The 22,129-nt window shown below is 30.0% G+C and overlaps 1 protein-coding gene across 1 annotated transcript in view; it reads right to left on the bottom strand.

The window, feature by feature from the left end:
• The window catches only part of LOC146538246 (uncharacterized), a 78,213-nt gene that overhangs the window by 30,695 nt on the left and 25,389 nt on the right, over nt 1–22,129 (bottom strand). Inside the window, exons 4-6 of the mRNA XM_085186421.1 lie at nt 20,410–20,521; nt 19,557–19,701; nt 18,216–18,345 (exon numbers count right to left, since the gene is read on the bottom strand). Coding sequence (XP_085042547.1) covers nt 18,216–18,345; nt 19,557–19,701; nt 20,410–20,521 — 387 coding nt within the window. The remainder of the gene's footprint in view (nt 1–18,215; nt 18,346–19,556; nt 19,702–20,409; nt 20,522–22,129) is intronic.

The raw sequence follows: 22,129 nt of genomic DNA, 5'->3' as shown, positions 1-22,129 counted from the left end.
ATGATGTGTAAGATAGACTGACCATTGCGTTCTCCTTTTGTTATATCGATATTGTAAAGCTAATTGTCTTCAAGCGGGAAATGTAACAGATAGTAGAAGTTGTACTTTTGTATCAAGGCCGCCACGTCGACACCATTCATTAGAGTCAGACACCAGCAGTTAACAATTGTAAATAAAAAAAATATGGGATTTAAAATTTCAATATAGCTTATAAATATTTAAAATATAAAAAAGATTTCCTTTTGTGAGAAATGTTTTATTAAAAACTTTGTATACCAATTGATACTAAACATTTATGCTAAAACCGTTTAAAATGGCAACAAATACAAAACGTTCAATAATAACCCGTGACGAGGGTTCACAACAACTAAAAAGCAAACAACAATGAAAGGTCGAACACTCGACAATGCTTTATTTAAATATGGAATAAAATGAGGCAACATTTTTTTTGTCACGAAAAGTATGTCAAATATAAATCAAAACATGTAAACTTACCGGCCACTAATATTTCCAAAAATTATGTAAGTGTTGTTATGTATGTGTTTATTAAAAATTACTTATTTTTATCCTATTAGTTTTGTAAGATATTAATTTTATAGGCTCAAAGCTTTATTTTATAATCATCATTAATATTTAAATAGTACAAATTTATTCGTACAACGTTAATGATTGATTGATGACATGTGTTCCTTAAATATATATCAAAATTCATTATACAACTTTAAAATGTATTTTATTTAGAAAATCCAACCGTAATATAAGAATGAAGAAAAAGAAATGTAAAAATGTTAGCCACTGCGGTAGAGAACCATCATAAAGATCGAAATTTCAAGTAAAATATTTTCTGTCGGTCGAGATTTCGAGGGTGACTACAAAAAATAAAATTTCAAGGAGGAAATTAAAACAACCTTTTAACAGTCGTAGCAAAAAGTATTTTTCTTATTTATGTAGTAGATAGGTACCTACAACATTTAGACGTATCTTTGTGTTTGAAAATAATATTTCATATTTTTAAATAGGATATATTTAAAAATATCTATGTATAATTTATTCGTAATTATTAATCAATATGTCGCTTTTTTGTTTATAATATATATGCTAAATGTGTATAATATACAAGCTTATTACATATTGGAATTATCTTTTTAATATTTTATTCTATTTTTTTTTCACTAAACCTGAATTTCATGCACTCTGAATTACTCTTTACATTAAAAGTAATATAATCTGCATATTAAAGACAAAAAAAATATAGGAAAGTCATTATAAAATTATGTATTACTATATATTGACTTTAAAAGTAATAATTCAATAAGAAATATCGTAAATATTGGACTCATTTATATAACAAACATTTTCCGTATTGCTCTCTTTTTTGTCGTTCCGTAAATAAAAAAACAATGGCAACGAGGCGGGAGGGCCCTCAAGATTTTCAACAACCACTGTTAACACAGTGACACTTATTGAGATCGGGGTCATGAATAATGCATTCTACAGACGATCCTTTGTAATGGATACTTATATAGGGGGAAACTACGCTAAGCTTACCTCATATCGATAAATAAACGTCCCCTTGCAGTACCTAGTGATAAAACTGTACTTCGTATATAGTATTTTTGCCTATATTTTTATGCGGTAATTTCAATTAATTTTTTTTAATTATGCTTCCATAATTTTATGTAATTATAGTTTAAATTCCAAACATATCTGTTATCCTATGCTGGTATTACAAACTTCATATCGGTAATTACATCTAGTTCTAATTGATCAACATTTTAGATTGAAGTAATATTAAAATTCACTTTTCAGCATTCCGTTCCTATTACCACACCCTTAATACAGAAAATTAAATAGAAAAATTCTGGAAATAATAAAAAAAGTGTAAATGGCTAAATGGAATATCTTTCCAAAAGAAAGAGCTGGTATAAAATACTGTATAGCGTGTTCAGAGCTCAAAATAAAAGCTTATATATACTATAATATGTTAACAGTGTTTAACTGTTATCACATTATAGTCTTAATGTTTACAAATATTTTTTTTTACTAGCGTAATTTTTCCGTGTTAAATCAAATAAATTATAAAAAAACATTTTTTTTAATATTATTTTTTTTTAAATAATTCAAGTGGCGTGCCATTGGAGAGGCCTATGTCCATCAGTGGACGAAGACAGGCTGATGATGATGATGATGAAATAATTCAATGGCGGAAGCCGCTCGGGGACGGGGGCTAGTTATAATAATATATTTTATGACAGCATTAACTGTATAGGCATGTGACTTATAAAATACAAAAATTATAAAATAATCCATATGAAAAAATCTTAATCTTAGAGCTACTAGAGACTAGACAGTCCACGTGCAAATATGAAAATCGTTCACTTAAAGCATCAAGAGCAGTTTAAATACTGCTACTGCTACTGTTAAGCTGGTGTTTTGTAATCGAAAGTATTATATCTCTACTTCTTATTTTTATTGTTCTTCTGAGTTTCATTTCAACTTTTAAAAATGAGAAATAAGAATTCACTTATTAAAAACACTTTCGAATTAAAAAAAATTATAAATTATTTATTGTAGCATGCTATTATATGCGAAGATAGATAAAATTGAACTGATTTCAAAACTATACTAACAGGCACGAACTTAAACAAAAACTAAATTCTAGAAAATAATATTTTAATTAATTGACATAATATACTTAATATCTATTTATTATTTAGAATCCGGGTGGGACGAGAAAAGACAGAATTACTTTTACATAAAATCTTTTAGGAATTTTTTAGTTTGTACCGCACGAGCTTCATTGTGTTAATTTATATCGACTCAATCGAATACAATAACTACATTCATTCATAGCGGCCAGTCTTGGCGCAGGGGCACAAGCGTGTGACTAACTATATGCGACAGGTTGTCCGTTCGATTCCAACTCGAGAAAATAAAATAATTAATATTTTCATTTGTTCGCTTTGGTCTCGAGGCAAAGCACGGAGGAGTTCCGCCACTCACCACGAAATGCCTCCAGAATTCTTCTGAAAATGACAATCAACACTAGAATCCAGAGGGATTCTATAGGCAGAGGCCTACCCTGCTCCATGCTAGATGTATTTAGACATAAATACTTAAGTAACCTAAGAATGTGGTGGGTAGCTTCTATAATGGCTCCGTTATTATACTGTTGATCTGATATCTTAATTTGATAAACCATGGTATTGTTTGCCCCACTGAATGAGATCTAATCAAGCTCGTGCAAACATTGACTCCAATGATTGTAATACCAATATTAAGCACTGAGATTGTAACATGAATATTGATATTTTTTTTTTCTATTTAATTCAATTATGTATGTTCGTTTCCATTTCATCTTAATTTCAGTAGAAAAAATAAGTTTAACATTTCTTTTTTTATATTTAATAAGTAAGAATAATAATTAATAATTTACATGATAATACAAAGCAGTTGAAATACTGTACGATACAATTAACTATTCATTTAATATCCTCTCGCTCCATACTATATTCAAAGATTTATTAATATCTCGAATGTTTTTCTAATATTAATTATTCATAGTCTTAGGATTTTTAATAAGCTCTTGTGATCGTAACCAATTGGAAACTTCGAAATATCAAAATTTGCATATTTTAATATTCAATGATTACATTCAATTTCAGTTAACCTATAATCTATATAGGTATATATGTAACTATATTACAGCTTAATAAAGCTCAAAGGCTTACATTGATTACTCCACAAAATCTTTGGAAAGATAAGAAAACTTAACTTTTAACCGAATATGAAATCATAGTTAAAAGTTAGGTTTTATCTATAGTAGAAATAAGTTAATAACTAATATAATTTCCATCATAATTTAATAAATAATTTAAAGGAACATGGAAATCAGTTTTAGAACTTTTTTATATATAAATCTAATATAAAGTTTGTTGTTAATAGTAATGTTACATAGAAATTTATAATCCACTTAAGTCGTAAAGCCCGATATATGTGAAAAAATCCTCGCCATAAAAACCTATTTAGACTCGGCTTAAGTAAAGACAATAAAGTACATTAGACCTACAGCCTCAGGCCGAACGATGTAATGAAAGTTAAAACTTACAGGGATTTTTATAGTAAAAAGTATATTGCGTGCGTTTTTAAAAATATTATTGTTTTAAACTATTTTCTATGATGTGTAGATTAAAATAAGTTTAGTTAATAAGCATACGATTATAGTCACAAAAATAAAAAATGGACTTTACCTATTCTAGTGGGGGCCGTCGTGGTGCAGCGGCACAAGGGTGTGACTGTAACGTGACGGTTGTGGGTTCGATCCCCACCCGAGGAAGTGAAATATTTATTTACGTTTATATTTCTATTTCTTCGCTCTGGTATCGAGGCAAAGTGCTGCGTTGAGTTCTGCCACTTATCGAATATTAAACCTCCCCCTTTTTGAAAAAAGGGTTCAGTTAATAAATCTTGTTCAAGAAGACTACGTATAAAAAATAATGTATATTTCATTCAGTGGTAACATTCGTCTGCACCGCGCAACTATTTACAGCCGTAGTCATAATATTTCACGATTACGATAACAAACTTTCTTTTCTCAAAAGTTAAGAATTAGTTCGAGACAAATAAAGTAGAGTTTGTTCTTTTTATTTGGCTTTATTTTTAAAGTTTGGGGACGAATAATATCCTTGCCATATATTTGCTAATCTGAAAATCATGACAATAAGAAAATATACTAAAAACAGATCGATATAAAATTTATTAATTGAAGAAAGAAGCATTAAAAATATTTTTTATCTTGTGATATTAAATATACTAGGTGAATATTATAACATACAAAATATCTACATACAACTATCCGTATCAACTCTTCATGTAAACATTGGATCTGTATTTTTTTATAAAATCGTACTATTGCAATGAAAAATTGTTATATCGAAATTCCCACCACGGTAAGGTATTTCATTACATTCACAACTCTACTTTAATTCAACAATAAGTTCAAAATATTCTTCATTCAAATAAACTTTTACAAGCACTTTTAACATCGAATGAACATGCGCTACCACCACCGATTCGGAAGGCAGTTCTGCTGAGAAGATTCAGCAAGAAACTCAACAGTTGCTCTATTCAAAATTGAAGTTACAAAAGTTACATAATTTTATGTTAAGCATGTGAATTTCTAATGTAATATTAATTTACAAAAGTAAGAATTCATCTAATTTATGTTAACTTAACCGTGAAAGTAAATATTAGAAAGGGTTACTTTCAATAATTTTATGGCATAGTAAACACGGGCGTCGGCAAAAATCTAATCATTATTTAGTAGGTACCACTCGCACCACATCTATATCATTTATGGGGCCATAATTACAACCCTATACCATGCTATAATGATAATTAATCTGCATTTACGATTTTAAATATAAATGCATATGCATGCATGCATGCAAATACTTTTGCATGTATTTAATAAACATTTTCTTATTATAATTTTTACAATAAAGTCAATATTTTACATGTTTTCAAAGTTAACATTTTAGGCTATAAACAAGAAACCTATAAAAATATAGGTTAGTACTATTTTTAAATGCAACATGGCGAAGCGAAACTTAATGGTGCAAATTTCATGAATAGGAGTGTACTCTTCGTTAGTTTTAATTTAAATGCTAGCTTTTGTTCTCTTAGGCAACTTGGAATTTGTATCATTACTTACAACTACCACTTTTAACAATATTGTACTAAAATTACAAAAAATGAAAATATTTACGTGAAATATAATTTTCAAGGCAATAGTGAACAAAGTATATTAATATGTTAGGGATAGTCTCTATAATTCAGATATTCGATACAATATCTCGACAATCTATAGAATTCCTGAGACGTCCAGGCAATGTATGAAATATTATGAATATTACTGTCCATTAAATGCTTTACCTAGGTAATTAATAAAATTCCTAGGCATTGTATAGAGTCTCTCTCTCTATCTGCTATTTAACCAGCAATGTATAAAATATTTATTTTAAAGATAAAGATCTCGAGCAGTATTCCTATATTCCAGCTACAATTTTGTTACCAGCTACTGTTTTTAAGTGCAATTTATGTTAGTCTAACATGCACGTAAAATCCGCTAAGTCTGTACCTACGGCGTTATTACATATGTTACAATACAATACAATACAATATACTTTATTGCACATAAAAAAATTACAAAAACTATATACAAAATAAATAGAAACAACATGTACAATAAGGCGGCCTTACCGCTTAAAGCGATCTCTTCCAGGCTACTTGTTTACTAATATAAGTTCATAATATTCTAGAAAATATAGGTAGGATAGTTTTAAGTAAGTTCAAAGATTATATACTCTTAACCTAAAAAGTCGTGAGATAAATTGTTAAAGGGTCATAGTAAGAACTATGACGACAAGATTGTCGTCGAACGTGATTTGACACGATCTCTACCAATTCACTATTAACGTATATAAAGCATCTACTAATACGAATACTTGTGGTTGTCTGTACAGCACAAAGGAGGGTTACTACTCGTGTCTGATTACATTTTCTTTAATTTACTGTAATAAATACGTTAACGATTATTAACGTTATTGATAGAACAAAATACGTTTACGATTTTAAAATAAATAGTGTAATTATTTAATTCTAGATGTCTAGCATTTAGTAGACTGTCACAACACTTATAAATAACACAGATTAGAATGAGTAAACTAAAATATATTACAATCGTAACGGATCGTAGTTAAAAATGTATGTTATTGATGGTATTTAATAAAGTAAAAGAACCAAAAATAATTATTTAATAAATTCGTCTGTTTGTCTGTGCGTTTGTTCAAGCTTATCTCAGAAACAGCTTAAATGATTAATTGTAGGTTTTCAGTATTGAATTTTGCCAAGCTTCCCTTTACATTTTGTGTTTATTTTGTTTCGATCGCCTTATAAATAATAAAAGTAATACCATTTAAAAGAATATTGTTTGATAAAATCTTAAATAAATATTTTATTGATCTGGCTGAAATTTTGCTTTCAATTTAGACATAGATATTGTTTATAAAATGATATTATTATGATGATAATATTATTAGAAAACGAAAGTAATACAGATTAGTAAAATAAAACTTACGTAGTTCAAGCGGGCGAAGCCGCGAACGCGTCACTAGTAATAAAAGAAACAAATACACTCATATGTAGTATATGTACTATAACATAAACAAGTCAAGACAGTTTATTTCCAGTGTAAGTGCTGAAATAACGTTATTAAACTATTACATTCTCAGAACTACTATGAACACATTACAAACTGTGACTTGAACTTCCCACGTATACTTACATAGGTATATCGAGTGTTCGAGTTCCATTAAAAACCGCTGACCACCATTGAAACCCTTCATAAGGTCAGAACGAGTCCGTGCCATGTTTGCATTCACCAGATCGACTAAGTCCATTAAAAAGTTAAATAACAAGTTGCATCTGCAATATTGTTTTAAGTTTACTATATCCGACGTTTTATGAAAGTTTTCTCTTTACTTATCTGTACGTTCTCAAGAGGAATTAGTTCACTCACAAATATAAAGCCAATAATATTATTTTGTTATCTGGTCTTTGATGGTTTAAGGATATATAACGCTTAATGGAAGGTAAAATCTAATTCTATTTCTTGTGTAACTGATATGGAGGTCAGATCATAATATCATTTGGATATTAAGGTTAATATAATAATTTCGACTCTATCCCTAGATTGAAATAGGAAAAGCCAGGTGATCCGTTCCCAGCCCAGTTATTAATCAAAATTTAATCCTGAAAAATGAACAAAACAAACTTTCACTCAAATAGGTCTGTTCAAATTTAAAGTCCAGATAAAATATCTGTTGATACGCCCATGACTCTACTTAACACTTACTAGTTTGGTAATATTCTTCATAATTCAATATTATTGCAATTATTTTACGGGCCCATTTTGAGAATAATTTTAAACATGAACTATTAATAAAAATATATTTCAAAATTCTTGTAATCTTTTATAGTCCTATAAATATAACGGTAACATAACAAAACACTCTTAAAAGAAATCTTATTCGTTAGTAAAAATAGCATAAAAATCACTAAATTATTATGACTCGTGAGTTACGTAATACTAGGTACTTATTTAGGAATGGGAGCAAAATTTCCTTCGGATACTCGAGTGGTTATAGATGCCCCACATACTCTCTACACATTGTCTTTAAATGCCGAAACATAGAGCTAAAGCTATAAATTTGGAAATATATGAAACATTATAGTTTAAAAGTGTACAAAAATATTGAATTTATAATTTTAATATATATCTTACTATGTCGTTATAAATTGCTACAAATTACAAGATTTACCATAGTTGACGATAATAAATAAATAATAATGCTGTAATTTGTCTTAACTTAAGTTCTCTCCACTCTGCAATATGCGTGATAATGCGTGAAACTAATAAAAAAAACTTTACAAAAAAATTACGATAATAATATTATTATTATTTTTCATAAAACGTGTACGATAATTTAGAAATGAGATTGTCAACGAATCCCCGATTTAAATCAGCTTACAGTGTTTGAAACTATGTTTAATTCATAAGTACCCATTTCAAGCATGTAAGCGTATCTTACCCCATAAGCGCTGTCACCACATTAAAGAGAACTCGACTAAGCTAAGCACCTATGGACAGTATAAAAAGATTGCAATCTTTTTAATCTCTTTCTGTTGTTAATATAGCTACTGCACTGATGTAATTAGATATAGTATGTTCGTTTATCTTTCATTTTAATAAAAAAAATCAGTAATTGATACTGTATTATGTTATTAAATATGTTTGATAACATAATTATATTTACAGTTTCGACTTACAAATTTGTAATAAAGAGCCTCCAATATAGAGTATATTTGAAATGAAGAAATAAATAAACCACAAGGCAAATGCTTCAAATATTTACTTTTTAGAAAAAATATAAAATTTCAACGAAGCGGGATGGAAATGAATATTTATTTAGACATAACTTATGAAAAGTTTACTTTTTTTGATGTTACAGGGTTGATAGAAAAGTGGAGCCACGGCGACGCTGCGGCGCCCCACGTAATGGACGTACGTGACGAGACTTGAACAACCACTGCTAATGAGAGACGAATGACATTTACATACAAGACTATACTATGCCTATTCATATTATCTTGATATGAAGGAAAACACCATTTTAATAATGGGGTATTATGTTTTAATTTTCAGCTTCAATAAGAGAAAAACATTAAATTATTCGATACCAGAGAGAAGAGTTTTATATAAATTATTTAAAGCTTAATATAAATTAGCTTTATATATTATTATATAAAGTTTTTAAAACATCTAATACGGCTAATCATTCACATGTTGGATTCTATTTAAATATAAATTACGGGAGACAGGGACACCTAAAGGGAATTTGAATTTACTCTTTAAATTAAACTGGCCAGGTAATTTTACGGTTAGCTTGTTTTGTTTTTTAAATGTGTATAAATATAAACTTAAATATTATTTGTGTGACATTTAAATAATAATGTGTATATGTATATACAAATATTATTTTTAAAAATGTTGCTTATATTTTTTTATTGCTTTACGTTGTTTTTCGCTCGTAGCAGGGTAACCACTCTGTCCCCATTAAGACACTTCCATTCCCAACTTTCTGCCGAATTCTTGTCACGCTTTGCCTCGTTACCAGAGTCAGAAAATAAAAAATAATAATATTACATCCCCTCGAGCGGGATCCAAACCAACAATTGTCACGTTATATCAATTATATAATTAATATAAATATGTACTTATGACGTAAACTCGATAGTTTAAGACTAAATCACCACTAGGTGAGATGAATTATTTTTATTTCCTTGCTCTGGTATAACATATCGCGGAATTAAGTTACGCCACTCAAAACGCAATATCTCGAAATATCGCAGAAAGTGGAACGGAGTGTATTGTCACTAGATATTGTCTGTTAACAGAACTACTGGTACAGTACGCATAATTATGCAAAATATAGCGTAAAGCATAAGAAATATACAAATATAATATTATTACTTTATCATTTTTTTTACATTTACAATGTTGATTAACAGTTTTCCATGAGCTTGCACGGTTGGAATTCATATGCAAATTCTTTAGTAATTAATATTCAACCTGAAGGCAAATTAATCGTTACTTGCTTCTTCGAAGCGTGCATCAAATACTTTAATGATTGTTCTTTTTAGGGTTCCTTGCGTCATAAGGGTAAAACAGAATCCCATAGGATCACTTTAATTCTTTATTGCACCAAGTAATAAAAATATATTTAGGATTTTCTTTTCATTTTTTCATTATCTCTAGGAGATAGGAGAGTCCAGCTAGGAGAATCCAGCCAACTCCAAAATAGCGGAAATTACAAAACAAAGCAATGATATTAAGAGAGAAAAAAACAGTAATAAGCATCCAATAAACAAAATTAAAAGTTCAAACATCACATATCCATAAATAAACATAAATATAACTTAGTAACGTTGCCTTTTGCGTTACCTTCTCTAATATTCGTAGTGTGTAATTGTATATAGTTTTAATCCAGTAAATAACTTACTAAGTCCGTTATATATAATCAGGATTAATTGTCATCACACACACTCTTAAGGACTAAAGAGACATCGTGAGTGTTTCTATTCTTTTAATGACAAGAGCGATGGAGGCCATTTACTTATTAGATTTCATTTATATTTATACTTATCAAAAAATGCAATTTTTGTTTTGTTTAACAAAAGAGGTTTACAATGTGGCAGTTATTAAATTATTCTATAGACATTTCTTTTCATAATCCAATTGAAATATTATTTTAATTTAAAATATAAGATATAAAAGTTATTTTCAAATATTAAAAAGATCTCAAACTAGATTTTTTAAAGTAAATACTGTACATAGAGGTTATAAGAATCTAGAGGGAATATGAGCAGTAATAAGAAAGCAATTTAAACCACTTTACCCTCTTTTATTGTATCTTTGAGAACTATAAATCCTTGTCTAAAAAAGTATTGTATAAGATATTTTCAACAAATATCAATACATTTTATTTATGGGTCATAATCAGAAAAAGTGACCATTTTGTGTCTTTTCTTGTCCCGCTACTTTGAATGCGTTTTAAAAATACAATTTTAAAGATAGCTTAAATATTTTGCCATTTAAGATAAATTTACTTATTAACTTAAAGATTTTTGTAATATTTTAAATGTATTATGGCTAATAATAGTATTTTTTGTTAGTTGCAAAAATCCTTTCAAAATGCTTCCATACAATTTTTCGTGTCCCATTCACCACTTTACTTTTTAAAAATAGATTTGTTACGAATATTTATGGTTTTATTTGATTTCAGATGTGTTTATATTACTTTACATTATGCATAATATTAAATAGAACTACTTTTATTGATATATTATTTAGTAAATAGTATATATTAGTTAAGTAAATTTGTCCCAAAATATTGTCTTTTTGTTACTCAGGGCTAGTAACGTACAATTAAATTATGAACGCAATTATTTTGAATGATATTTAATATTATTTTTTATTGTGGCACCATAATTCTTAAAGTCAATGCTGTCGTAACTACAACCAGTAGTGTTCTCGCAGCAGTTGAGGGGTTCAAATGTTTTAGAGGGAATGCGTGAAATTACATCTCAGGGTTATAAACGGCTTTTATTTTGGTAAGTATTCTATAATTTCGTTTTCTTGTTTATGTTATTTGCGTCTTTTTACAAAATCTCAAAAAAGAACTTCAGTGCTTGCACATGCAACACGTGGCTTATGAGCAAATATTTAAAAAGGTTAGAATTTCTCAGATTTTATTCTCAATTTTGTTATATTTCGTTACGTAACGGAACTGAGAAAATATGAAGCCTAGTTCATAATTACGTTACCATAGGAAGATTATGTATATAAAAAAAATGCTGGCATATGAAAAAAATAATTAGTGACTTTTGATAACGTGAAGTAACCAAAAATAATGATTTTTAGGTTTTTTGTCTGTTTGCTTGTTTGTTTAATGTGTTTGTGCACGCTTATCTCAGAACGGCTTAACCGATTTAGTTAAAAACATTTTTTTATTCTTCCTGAAATTAGTTGTGATTTTGTAATTTTTTTTTTCTCTGGAGATAGTGCATTAATAAATATGTAGCTCAAGCGGGTGAGGCTTTTATTTAAAAACAAATAGGTTCTGTACTAGACAATATACATGAAATATTATTAAATACCTATTGATAACTATTTTTTATTTTCAGTAAGCGTCATGGCTCCTATGTCAAATGCTGATAGACAAAAAAGATATAGAGAACGTCTTAAACAGACCAATCCTATTAATGAAGATATGCGAAATAAACACTTACAAAGAATTCAACTTAATTCCCGTGATAACGACTCAAATTTTGATATATTTTAAAGTGGGTTTAATTTTATCATTAACTTTGTGATTTCTAACTAGAAATATAAGTTTATTACGTTACGAACTAGCGTTATTATATAGTTAGTATTGTCACTTTGTTATGTTTTCTTACATTTATAATCTATTAATTCAACGATTGAATCTTTAAAATTTTAATTTGTGTCTCATTAAATAAAAAAAACCAATAGTTTTATTCATATAATATTCTTATTTTGTTGTGTATAATGCCTTATAACATCAGTTTCGTAACAAACATTATCAGTATTGTTACTTATCAGTTACGTTACGAATTCGAAAATGTCCACTTTTCTGATTATGACCCTTATATGTTTGTAAATATTCAGATTTTCATGAATTCTAGGGATTTTACGCAATGTTTGGCACAGATGTAGCACATGACAACGTCTTTCCTCAACTTTCTAAAGGATCTGTCATCTTTTGTCAAAGCTTTGAAAGTAAAAATAAAATAAAACGTACAAAATATTAATACAAAACCAGTCTTCATCTAAGGCCTTCTCTTATATAATTATGGCCTCAGCAAAAATACAAAAAAATCTTATATAACATAAATAATCTAATTGGAAGAAATATTTTCTAACCACTTATACTGTATTTTCTTTACCTGAATTTTGCTTTGCTTTTTGTTATGTATTTTACCATCAAAGAGTTACAAAGAAACCTTATAATTTCAAAGAAAATATTTAACGGTAAGTGAACCTGCATATTGATTTCGCAAGTACTACGTACTCGAAAAACACAATTACGTAGGTAAAAGCATTTATACCGATTCAAATTAATTATTGGGTCTAAAAAATAATTAAAATTTATCGAACAAAATTTAAGAAAAACGAAAGTATTTTATTTTTTAATTTCACGCTGTATCCCGCACACAGCAGGGTAGGCAGAGGGAACCTAGTGTTAAGACACTCCGTGTTGAGTGGCAGAACTCAACGCCACGCTTTGCCTCGACACCAGAGCGAAGAAATGGAAATATAAACGTAAATAAATATTTCACTTCCTCGAGTGGGGATCGAACCCACAATCATCACATTACAGTCACACCCTTGTGCCGCTGCGCTACTACGGCCTCTAGTATCTAAGTAGTAAGTACAAAACTAGACTATAGACTACCAAGACATTATTTAATAGTCCAAAGCTCTATGAAATCACGCGTGTGGACTATAAATTATTTTCTTTGTTTATGTAAACTCGTATAAGAAACATTCACAATATACCAACAATACGAACCCAACACATTCCACAATCACATCTTCAAATGACGAAGCATAAATAATAAAATATAGCGCATATTTCATTCGTCCCACAAAACGCGAGGGCGAAAGACGACACGAAACCTCATCAACATTTTTATTTTGAAATTCAGATAAATACTTGGATTATACAGGGCAAGTGTGAATGACGTTATCAAAGCGAGTGACTTGCAGCTCTTACCCGAGATCAAGAATTAAGGGTAGGTAAGCCACAAATGAATTATCAGGACCATCTGTTTGCCAGTTTTTTTTTTAATTAATTCAATGTACGTGCGCGTCCTTTTCTTTAGCGGATTTTATGTTTGCCTTGACTAATAATAAAGTAAGATTACAAGTGCTTACTTTGTTGAACTATGACTTTCTGCCTCTTGTTCAATTTATTACGCGAGTAAAGTATATAATACATTACTAATTTTAAGAATATAAGTTTTATGCTTTCATCCTAGGTAACAGGTATCTAGCCAACGCCTAAAGAAACAAAGGCGATAATAACATTAAACAAGAAAATTTAGTAAATGATTGAAGTTAAGCACTTTAACCTAATAATTGCAAATATATTATGGTTTGCAACTCAGCTGCGAGTGTAGATATAGAACGATATGTATTTTTTAATATTAAAAGGATCCACCGAAGGGTGTTCTTGCTTGCTTCTGCATCCGGTTCTTGACCCGAATGTTAACCAAAGAAGAAAAATAATTAAGAATTTATATGAGGTCTTTCGCTATTAAAATGTTAACTGAAACTTTCACACGATTGCTTCAGTGACAGTAATTTCGATATCACGTCACGTCATGTCACGTCTTAATAATCTCTCGAGATTGTGATTTTAAGTTTTATTGTAATATTTTTTATTAACAAAATTTTCATAAAAAGTATGAAATTCTTGTTAGTGGGATCTATGTTGGTAAATATAAATCTGATATTTTGGAAAACCAATTACGAAATACTCTTTAATTACTGGTAGTTGAGCTTCTTATAATTATAGAGCAAAACAAAGAGTGAGCAGATTATTTGATAACTTAATTATGAGCGTTCTTCATGTTATAATTTTATTAGTGTTGAAATCTGTAGCGAATGTAGCAGACGTTTTCTCAACTTCTTGAAAATTAACAACGTAGAGCATTTAATTGTATTGTAATATTTTGTCTGACGTGAAGATATCACTTATAATAAAGAACAAAAAGTCGAAAATTAAGAAAATCTCTCTTCAGAAAATGGCAACGATATTTCAAGCTCACTTAATAAAAAATCTAAATATTCTGTATATGTATTTAATAAATATATAAGTAACTTTGAATTTTTTTATTACCTACTTTTTCTATTCAAATTCACTGGTACGGCATAAAAAGGTAACTTACCTTGAAAAATAAATATGGGATGGCTTATTCTGATTTTATAAATCGTTCCTTCTTGGCATTGAGTAATGATTGTACAATCCGATAGCGGGTCTCCTTTATTAGGGATTTTTATAAGCTTAGAAATATGATATTCTAAGAAAAAATATACTCAGGTAGATTAAGTAAGTTTAAATTGTAAAATGTACTTTATTATTGTGTATTTTTTATCATATTTTACGTACTGTCTGCCTACATTTGCCTACAAGAATTTATTTAAACCATACTAAGCACTATGATAGATTATCCACGTTTATAAGTTGTAGGCACTTCTCGTTGAAGAACAATTCAGAAATTGGTACAGAACCATCGTTGACCGGGACCGACTCGCTCTTGGCCGTTTTTTTTATGATGCTAGCAGTCTCAAAAATATTATATCCGAAAATCACATAAAAATATTTTACATTATAAATCCCAAAGGCTTTCATTTGTTGGTAAATATTTTTATCACTATTAGGTATATGTTTATTGTGTACGCTTGTTGCAAAATTTTAGTAACTGATGTTACCTCATATTTGAGGTTTGTATTAATATGTTAAAATAACATTTTTAGCGTTAACTACGTCAGGTTGCAGATTTAAATTCCTTGCTAAAGGAATGCTCGCATATTGAGAATATTTTAAAGTGATGTGAAGAATGTGTGGTGTTTAGTTATACATATATGATAGGAAAATAGACTATGAGATATTTTGTTTCCATATTTTTTGCGCTCATGTTAATTTGTATTTAGGTACTTAGCAATGAAGCTATTGTTAATGTATTTTCTACATTTTTTACAATTACTAAAAAATTGTTTTTTTTATATTAAGCAGATTTCGGCCCCTTTAGATTCGGATTTATATTTTAAAATATCAATGTTCCTATGAAGTTCCTATATAAATATAGCAGCAATATTTGTGTTCAGTGACGATTAGCAATATTTATGTTTAGTTACAATTAATACGTTACTATTAATAAAAAATATTAATCCGAATATGTAATAAATACATAAATGTCGTTTCAATATTTCTGTTATGCAAATTGAATTTTTAATTTTCCATACACGAGAAATACTCGCAATCGAGCTCTTAATGCATTGAAGATAATTAAGTTCATGCCAAGCGCACCACAACGCCAAATGCATTAGTGGCGCACTCTAATATTGTTTACATCAGGCAATACCTTAATTAGTTTGAACAAAACCGCAACTAACACGTGTTTTTAGTATATTTTAACTTGATTACCTGGCCTCAAAATTAGGGGTGGTAGGTAACCCATTATTTCCACGATGTTGGTATGAGCTAGAGTTTTGAGTGAAAAGAAAGGATCTCTAAGTAAAAAACATGTACCAAAAGTATAGTTGGTTTCTTTATCTTTACGCTGTATCCCACACATAGCATGGTTTTTTTGCTGCCGCCGAATTCTGGAGGCATTATGTGATGAGTGGCGAAACTCAACGTCGCGCTTTGCCTCGGCACAGAGAGCGGAGAAATGAAAATATTAAATATTTCATTTTCTCGAGCGGGAGTCAAACCTACAACCTTTCGCGTTTACAATCAAACGTTTGTACCCCTGCGCCACGACTGGATAGATTAATAATTTTTAATTTAGAAAAATATTACTTACTCGATTATCTATTTTAATATTCTTTCATGCGGAATTAGATCAGTGTCGGTTGATGGCATTATCATTGTCTTGACGTTTCTTAATTATTGTGTACAATAGGGGGCGGGGGCGGCGTACAACGCTACACGTGTAATTTAAGCTCTAATTAACCCTCAGGCGTTTTACGGATTGCTCATAAAACCTTATTAATGCGTCTTAATACTGGCGGTTCCCCTTTTATTATGAGAAACATTTTCAGACTGATTAATAAATTTTACAAGACTTGATTCAAAATTAATATTTGCGGTTCCTACCTTTTGAAAAACTTAATTAAAACTAAAAGCTTCTAAATTCTACGACCATAATCAATAAAATTATGATGAATTTAGCCTTTTCGTGTAAGTTGGTGTGGTATTAATTGAATAGAAGAGGGATGGTTTCATTCAATTATGTTTGGTCGGTGCCAGCTTCATCAAGGTAGAATATAATGTGATTGGATTTTGATATTTAATTAATTTTTTTGTTCACTTTCAGTGGTCGTTAGGATTGTTTAAATTTTAAATAGCTGAAGTTTTACCACCGTCCTCTACAACAAACGACTGTCATGTCGCAATGACTCCAGAATTCGGTGGAATTTGAGGAGCTGAATCTTAACACTAGGCTCCCTCTGTCATGTAGGATACAGTGTAAAGCTTGAAAAAAATATGACTATTTCAAGTACCTAAAGATGCGTTGTTTATAGATGCACCGTGCATAGAATTTATTAAAACACTATTCCTCAAGCTTATTCAAATTGAAAATTTGGAAATATGTGGAAAATATTAAACCGAAATTCGTTTTTAAAACGAATTAAAAACAAAATAATACCAATAAATAATAAAAAAACTATATAAATACTTTAATGACCTACCTAGATGGCAAATATGTTAAACGCCTTACATATTACATTAAAGACTTGAGTAATTTAATTAATAATTTATTAATACTTCATGATTTTATGAGTACTCTCGTAGTTACAATAAACAACCAGTTGATGGAGCTCTTCACACGCACATACTTGTCTCAAAATTAATAAAATCACATATTAATTTCACAAAGTCAGTTGTGGCGCAGAGGCAAAGAGTGTGACTGTAAAACCGACTGTTTGTCGGTTCGATCCTCACTCGAGGAGATGAAATATTTATTAAAATTTATATTTCCATTTCTTATTATTTCTGATATCTATAACATAAAACAGTTGTACCAGCCAGCTTAAAGTTAAAAATAAGCAAATAAAAAAGAACTTACCTTCTATAATTCTATAAAAGCGAAAAAAACGAAATATGTATTTAAATCCAGCGACAATTTTTGATTTTTTTTTTCATATTATTAAATTACAAATAATATTCGTATTTAAATAGCACATCTATATTGAGTATATCATTTATTAAATAAAACTTACCTCATATAATCCAGAATATGCATGAAATAAAGGTAACTAAATATTTAAAAAATCTTACCCATATCGTCTATAAGCGGTGCCATTCTCAGCGTGACGCCTACCAGCAGCAAACAAAGAAAGAGCAGCAAACACGCTGTCACCATGATAGTGTACCTCGCTCGTCGCGGTAGTTCATCGGGGTCTAACACCTGGCCCACAAAATTATTTAAAATTATTAGTTTAAAATAGAAAAAGCAACTTCCCGCTACACATATCAAAGTCGAGTAGATATTGTGTCAAAACACTCCGTTCTCCAATTTTTGCAAGAATCCGAGACGTTAATATAAGTATTACTTAAAACAAGCAAATCTTCTACAAAATTCGATAATATTTAAAACATAAATATATTTCCTCCTCGCTTTCCGCCAAATTCTAGGGAGGGACGCCGAATTCTCTCGCGTGTTGATTGGCGAAATTTAAAAAGAATAAGTTTTTTAAAGTTTAAGAGAAATCATAAATAAGAACTAATAGTATATAAATAAATAAAAAGAATTAATCCAGCAAATAACATTTGTAGCCTAAATTACTAATAAAATTTTACAAACAAAAACACGAAGTTACAATAGAGACACGCCACGGACTTTTCAGGAAACTTAACGTGGTAAATATTTTTGCAACCCTCCAACAGATGGCGGTATAACATTATTAGCTTAACCCAATAGATGTCGCTAATAAGCATATTTTAAGAAATATTAGCGCTTTGTTTAAAAATTCAGTTATGTATATGTCTTTACATACTTTGAGTGTTTCCACAAGCACCTACTTATAAGTATACAGAATTTTGTAAATATTTTCTGTATACAGAAAATATTTACAAATTAAAAAAAACATTACGCTATTATCTATTATTATAAAAAATAATCGAGCTTTAATAAGTCACCTCATCCAATTTTTCTCACAAACTTAACTGATGGGTAACTATTTTATTTAAATAAAATATATTTTGTGACTACACTAATACTGAAAAGTTCCATTAATTGAAGGCGCTGATTATAAAAAATACATAAACAAATTGAATAATTGTTGATGGATAGACTCTATCTATCGCTATCAGGTAAATTTTGTCGTTGTAACCCAAAGGTTCCTGCGATCAGTTACTTTTAGTACTTAGAAAGTGTCTTTTCATCACAGTGGTAAAGCTGTAGAAAAAACTAATAAATTTTATATGTATTATATTACTCACTTATATATAACTTATTTGTAACTTAACCTTAATTTATTATTAATTAACGTTAAGTTACAAATATACTTAATTTACTTATTTGTAATTTAATCTTATTTTTTTTATCAAAACATGTCTTCCACATAACAAACAGACGCTGTTGCCGCTTTTAATAAAACTTGTTTTGTTAAAACTCACGTGTATAACTTTAGCTTGTTCATCGATAGCCGAAACCAGTAAAGTACGGTGTTTTCTAGGCTTGTGTGCATGTGGGTGGGCATGGCGCCGTCGCTTCCGTCGACGTCGCTCCATTTCTAACTGCTCTGGACTATTTATTTCTTCCCTGAGAAAAAAAACAGTAAATGTCAGAAAATGTAAGCAAAAGAAAGAAAGGTCATATAAAAAATATATATATTTCAGATGTATCAAATGATGATGATTTACAAAACGTAGAGACCAGCAGAAATAGATGTGGAAGGGCGCATTCTTACCGGTAACAGAATTTACAAGAGATACCTAGAATGGCAGGTACTACGTGAGGAGGAAGAATGTTTGTCACAGTCAGAATGAAGACAAACATGATTGGGTGTTAGGGCGCGTCGAGAGAACGAGTGACCAAAAAAATGGAACGTCGTTTTGAGAATATAGGGTGGAAGTTCGTGTAAAAAGGCATGCAGACCTCCAAAAAGCATGTTGTAAGGATAAAAAAAGTATAATATTCTTTTCTAGCAAATTACACATATTGTGTTCAAAGAATGTAAGTCTAGAATCTGGCTATCACATCGTCTAGTAGCTTCTCGTAGTCAGCTTTTCATAGCAGAGCCGAATAAGAAAAATAATGAAACATTATCATACCTCTGATTGGAGATGACGACCCCAAAAAATAATATTTAAAATAACATAACAATGTTATCATAGCTTCACGCTTTATCCCTAGTGGGGCAGTCAGAACGCTACTACATACCTCTTTCGCCTCGTCTACTATCATCAACCTCTTCATACATGACATGGGCTTATATTATTTCAAATAATTTTACTTTATTATACCCACCCATGATGCGTGTGTAATTTAAGCTTTTTTTTCTTAGTTTGCTTGTGGATTTCATTCTCACACCAATATGACGGAAGTCGGTCATCAGTGTTACCAACAATTGAGGCCTCTTCTGAAAAGAAAAAAATATTTTAATATTACATACATTTTTCTATATTATTTAATAAAAATAAGCTTTAAAAGATTCAAATTATATTTATATCTATGTATAAAGTGTACACTAGTTAAACAAAGTCCGTCGTAACTGTATTATATTATACTAGCGACCCCCTTGCGGCTTCGCCCGCTTTTACTACTGGATTATTCATATAATGTATGTTTGCAAAGCACTTAAGATAATGTGAAAATTAATTAAACCCTAATGCAACCCGCATTTTCGTAGTTTCAATAAGGATTTTCCAATTGTTTTACACAGCAAGGATTTTTTAGTAGGTACCGTAATTTTAAATCTGTGCTACTAATCTTTTCAAGTACTTATTAAAATATATTTAAATGACTATTTTTAGATAGTTAAATGAATATTTTTAAACAGAAGAAATTATGAACAAAAGCCTACCTACTAATAACTACTACAAAAAATATGAAACCAAATATATCGCGCTGAAATAATACATTCAACTCCAATTATCCAATACGTGCAAACGCATCTAAATCTTCGTTGCTATGCCTCTATAGCGGACGGGTTTTTTTTTTCGAGCTTGTGGTTAATGCTGAAGAGGGTATTCTGTCTCTGATGAAAAGCAAGCACTACGTGGCTGCCTGGGAGAAAATTAAATAGAATGCACCGGCCGGGAATCAAACCCGGGCCGCCCGCGTGGCAGGCGAGCATTCTACCACTGAACTACCGATGTGTGTAAGGCAAGCGGGCACGGCGGACGCATGGCGAGTGGCGAGCCGTTTCGCAGCAAGCATTTTTTGATATTGTAACAACCTCTAAAGTACTTATTAAAATGAAAAAACAGTAAAAGACAGTTTTGATCTATATTAAATGGCCAACGTAACTAATATACTTATTTATATGCTGAGAGTAAGGGATAAGTAAAACTTGAGTCGGCACAGCTGATGAGTCAACGGCGTGATGTGTCAACAATTAAATGCGTTTTTCTCTAAAACTATTAGCAATTTCGAAATAGTGTAAAAAGCAAATTTTATCTTCGTTTAACGTAGAAAATTAATAAAGTATTTTAAAGGATAAGGATTAATACCATTATGGAAGAATATGACTCACAATACAAAATATATTGAAATTACTATTTTTAGACAGAAATATGATCACTACACGTTATCCTTAAAAGATAAAAATATGCTCTCGCGGACTTTTTTGTAGATCTTATTAAGAGGAACAATACTCCAGTACATTATTTTCATGTAGTACTTACCATTAAAGCAGCGCATGCGCGAAAGTGTCTCAACGGGTAGGACTTTAGACACATTTATCGTATATATGTTAATTTACATAAGAATGTACAAATAATAAACTATATATAAACCTTTCCTGAGAAATACTCGACCTAATGGTGAAAACCACATAAAAATCCGTTGGGTGGTTTAGAAGAAGAAGAGTTAGAAAGTTCAGACAGACACGAAAAGCGACTTTGTTTTATAAGATATAGGATAGGATACTTAACACGCAAAGCCTCCAGAATTCGGCAGAAAGTGGAGACCGGAGTGTCTTAATATTAGGTTCCCCTCCCTTCTGCCTACCCTGCTGTGGGCGGGA

The sequence above is a fragment of the Heliconius melpomene genome, chromosome 6, assembly GCF_056956725.1.
Source record: "Heliconius melpomene rosina isolate 202511_hmr_F chromosome 6, ASM5695672v1, whole genome shotgun sequence".
NCBI lineage: Eukaryota > Metazoa > Arthropoda > Insecta > Lepidoptera > Nymphalidae > Heliconius > Heliconius melpomene.
The sequence above is the reverse complement of the archived record's forward strand: the minus strand, read 5'-3'. Positions and strand labels throughout refer to the sequence as shown.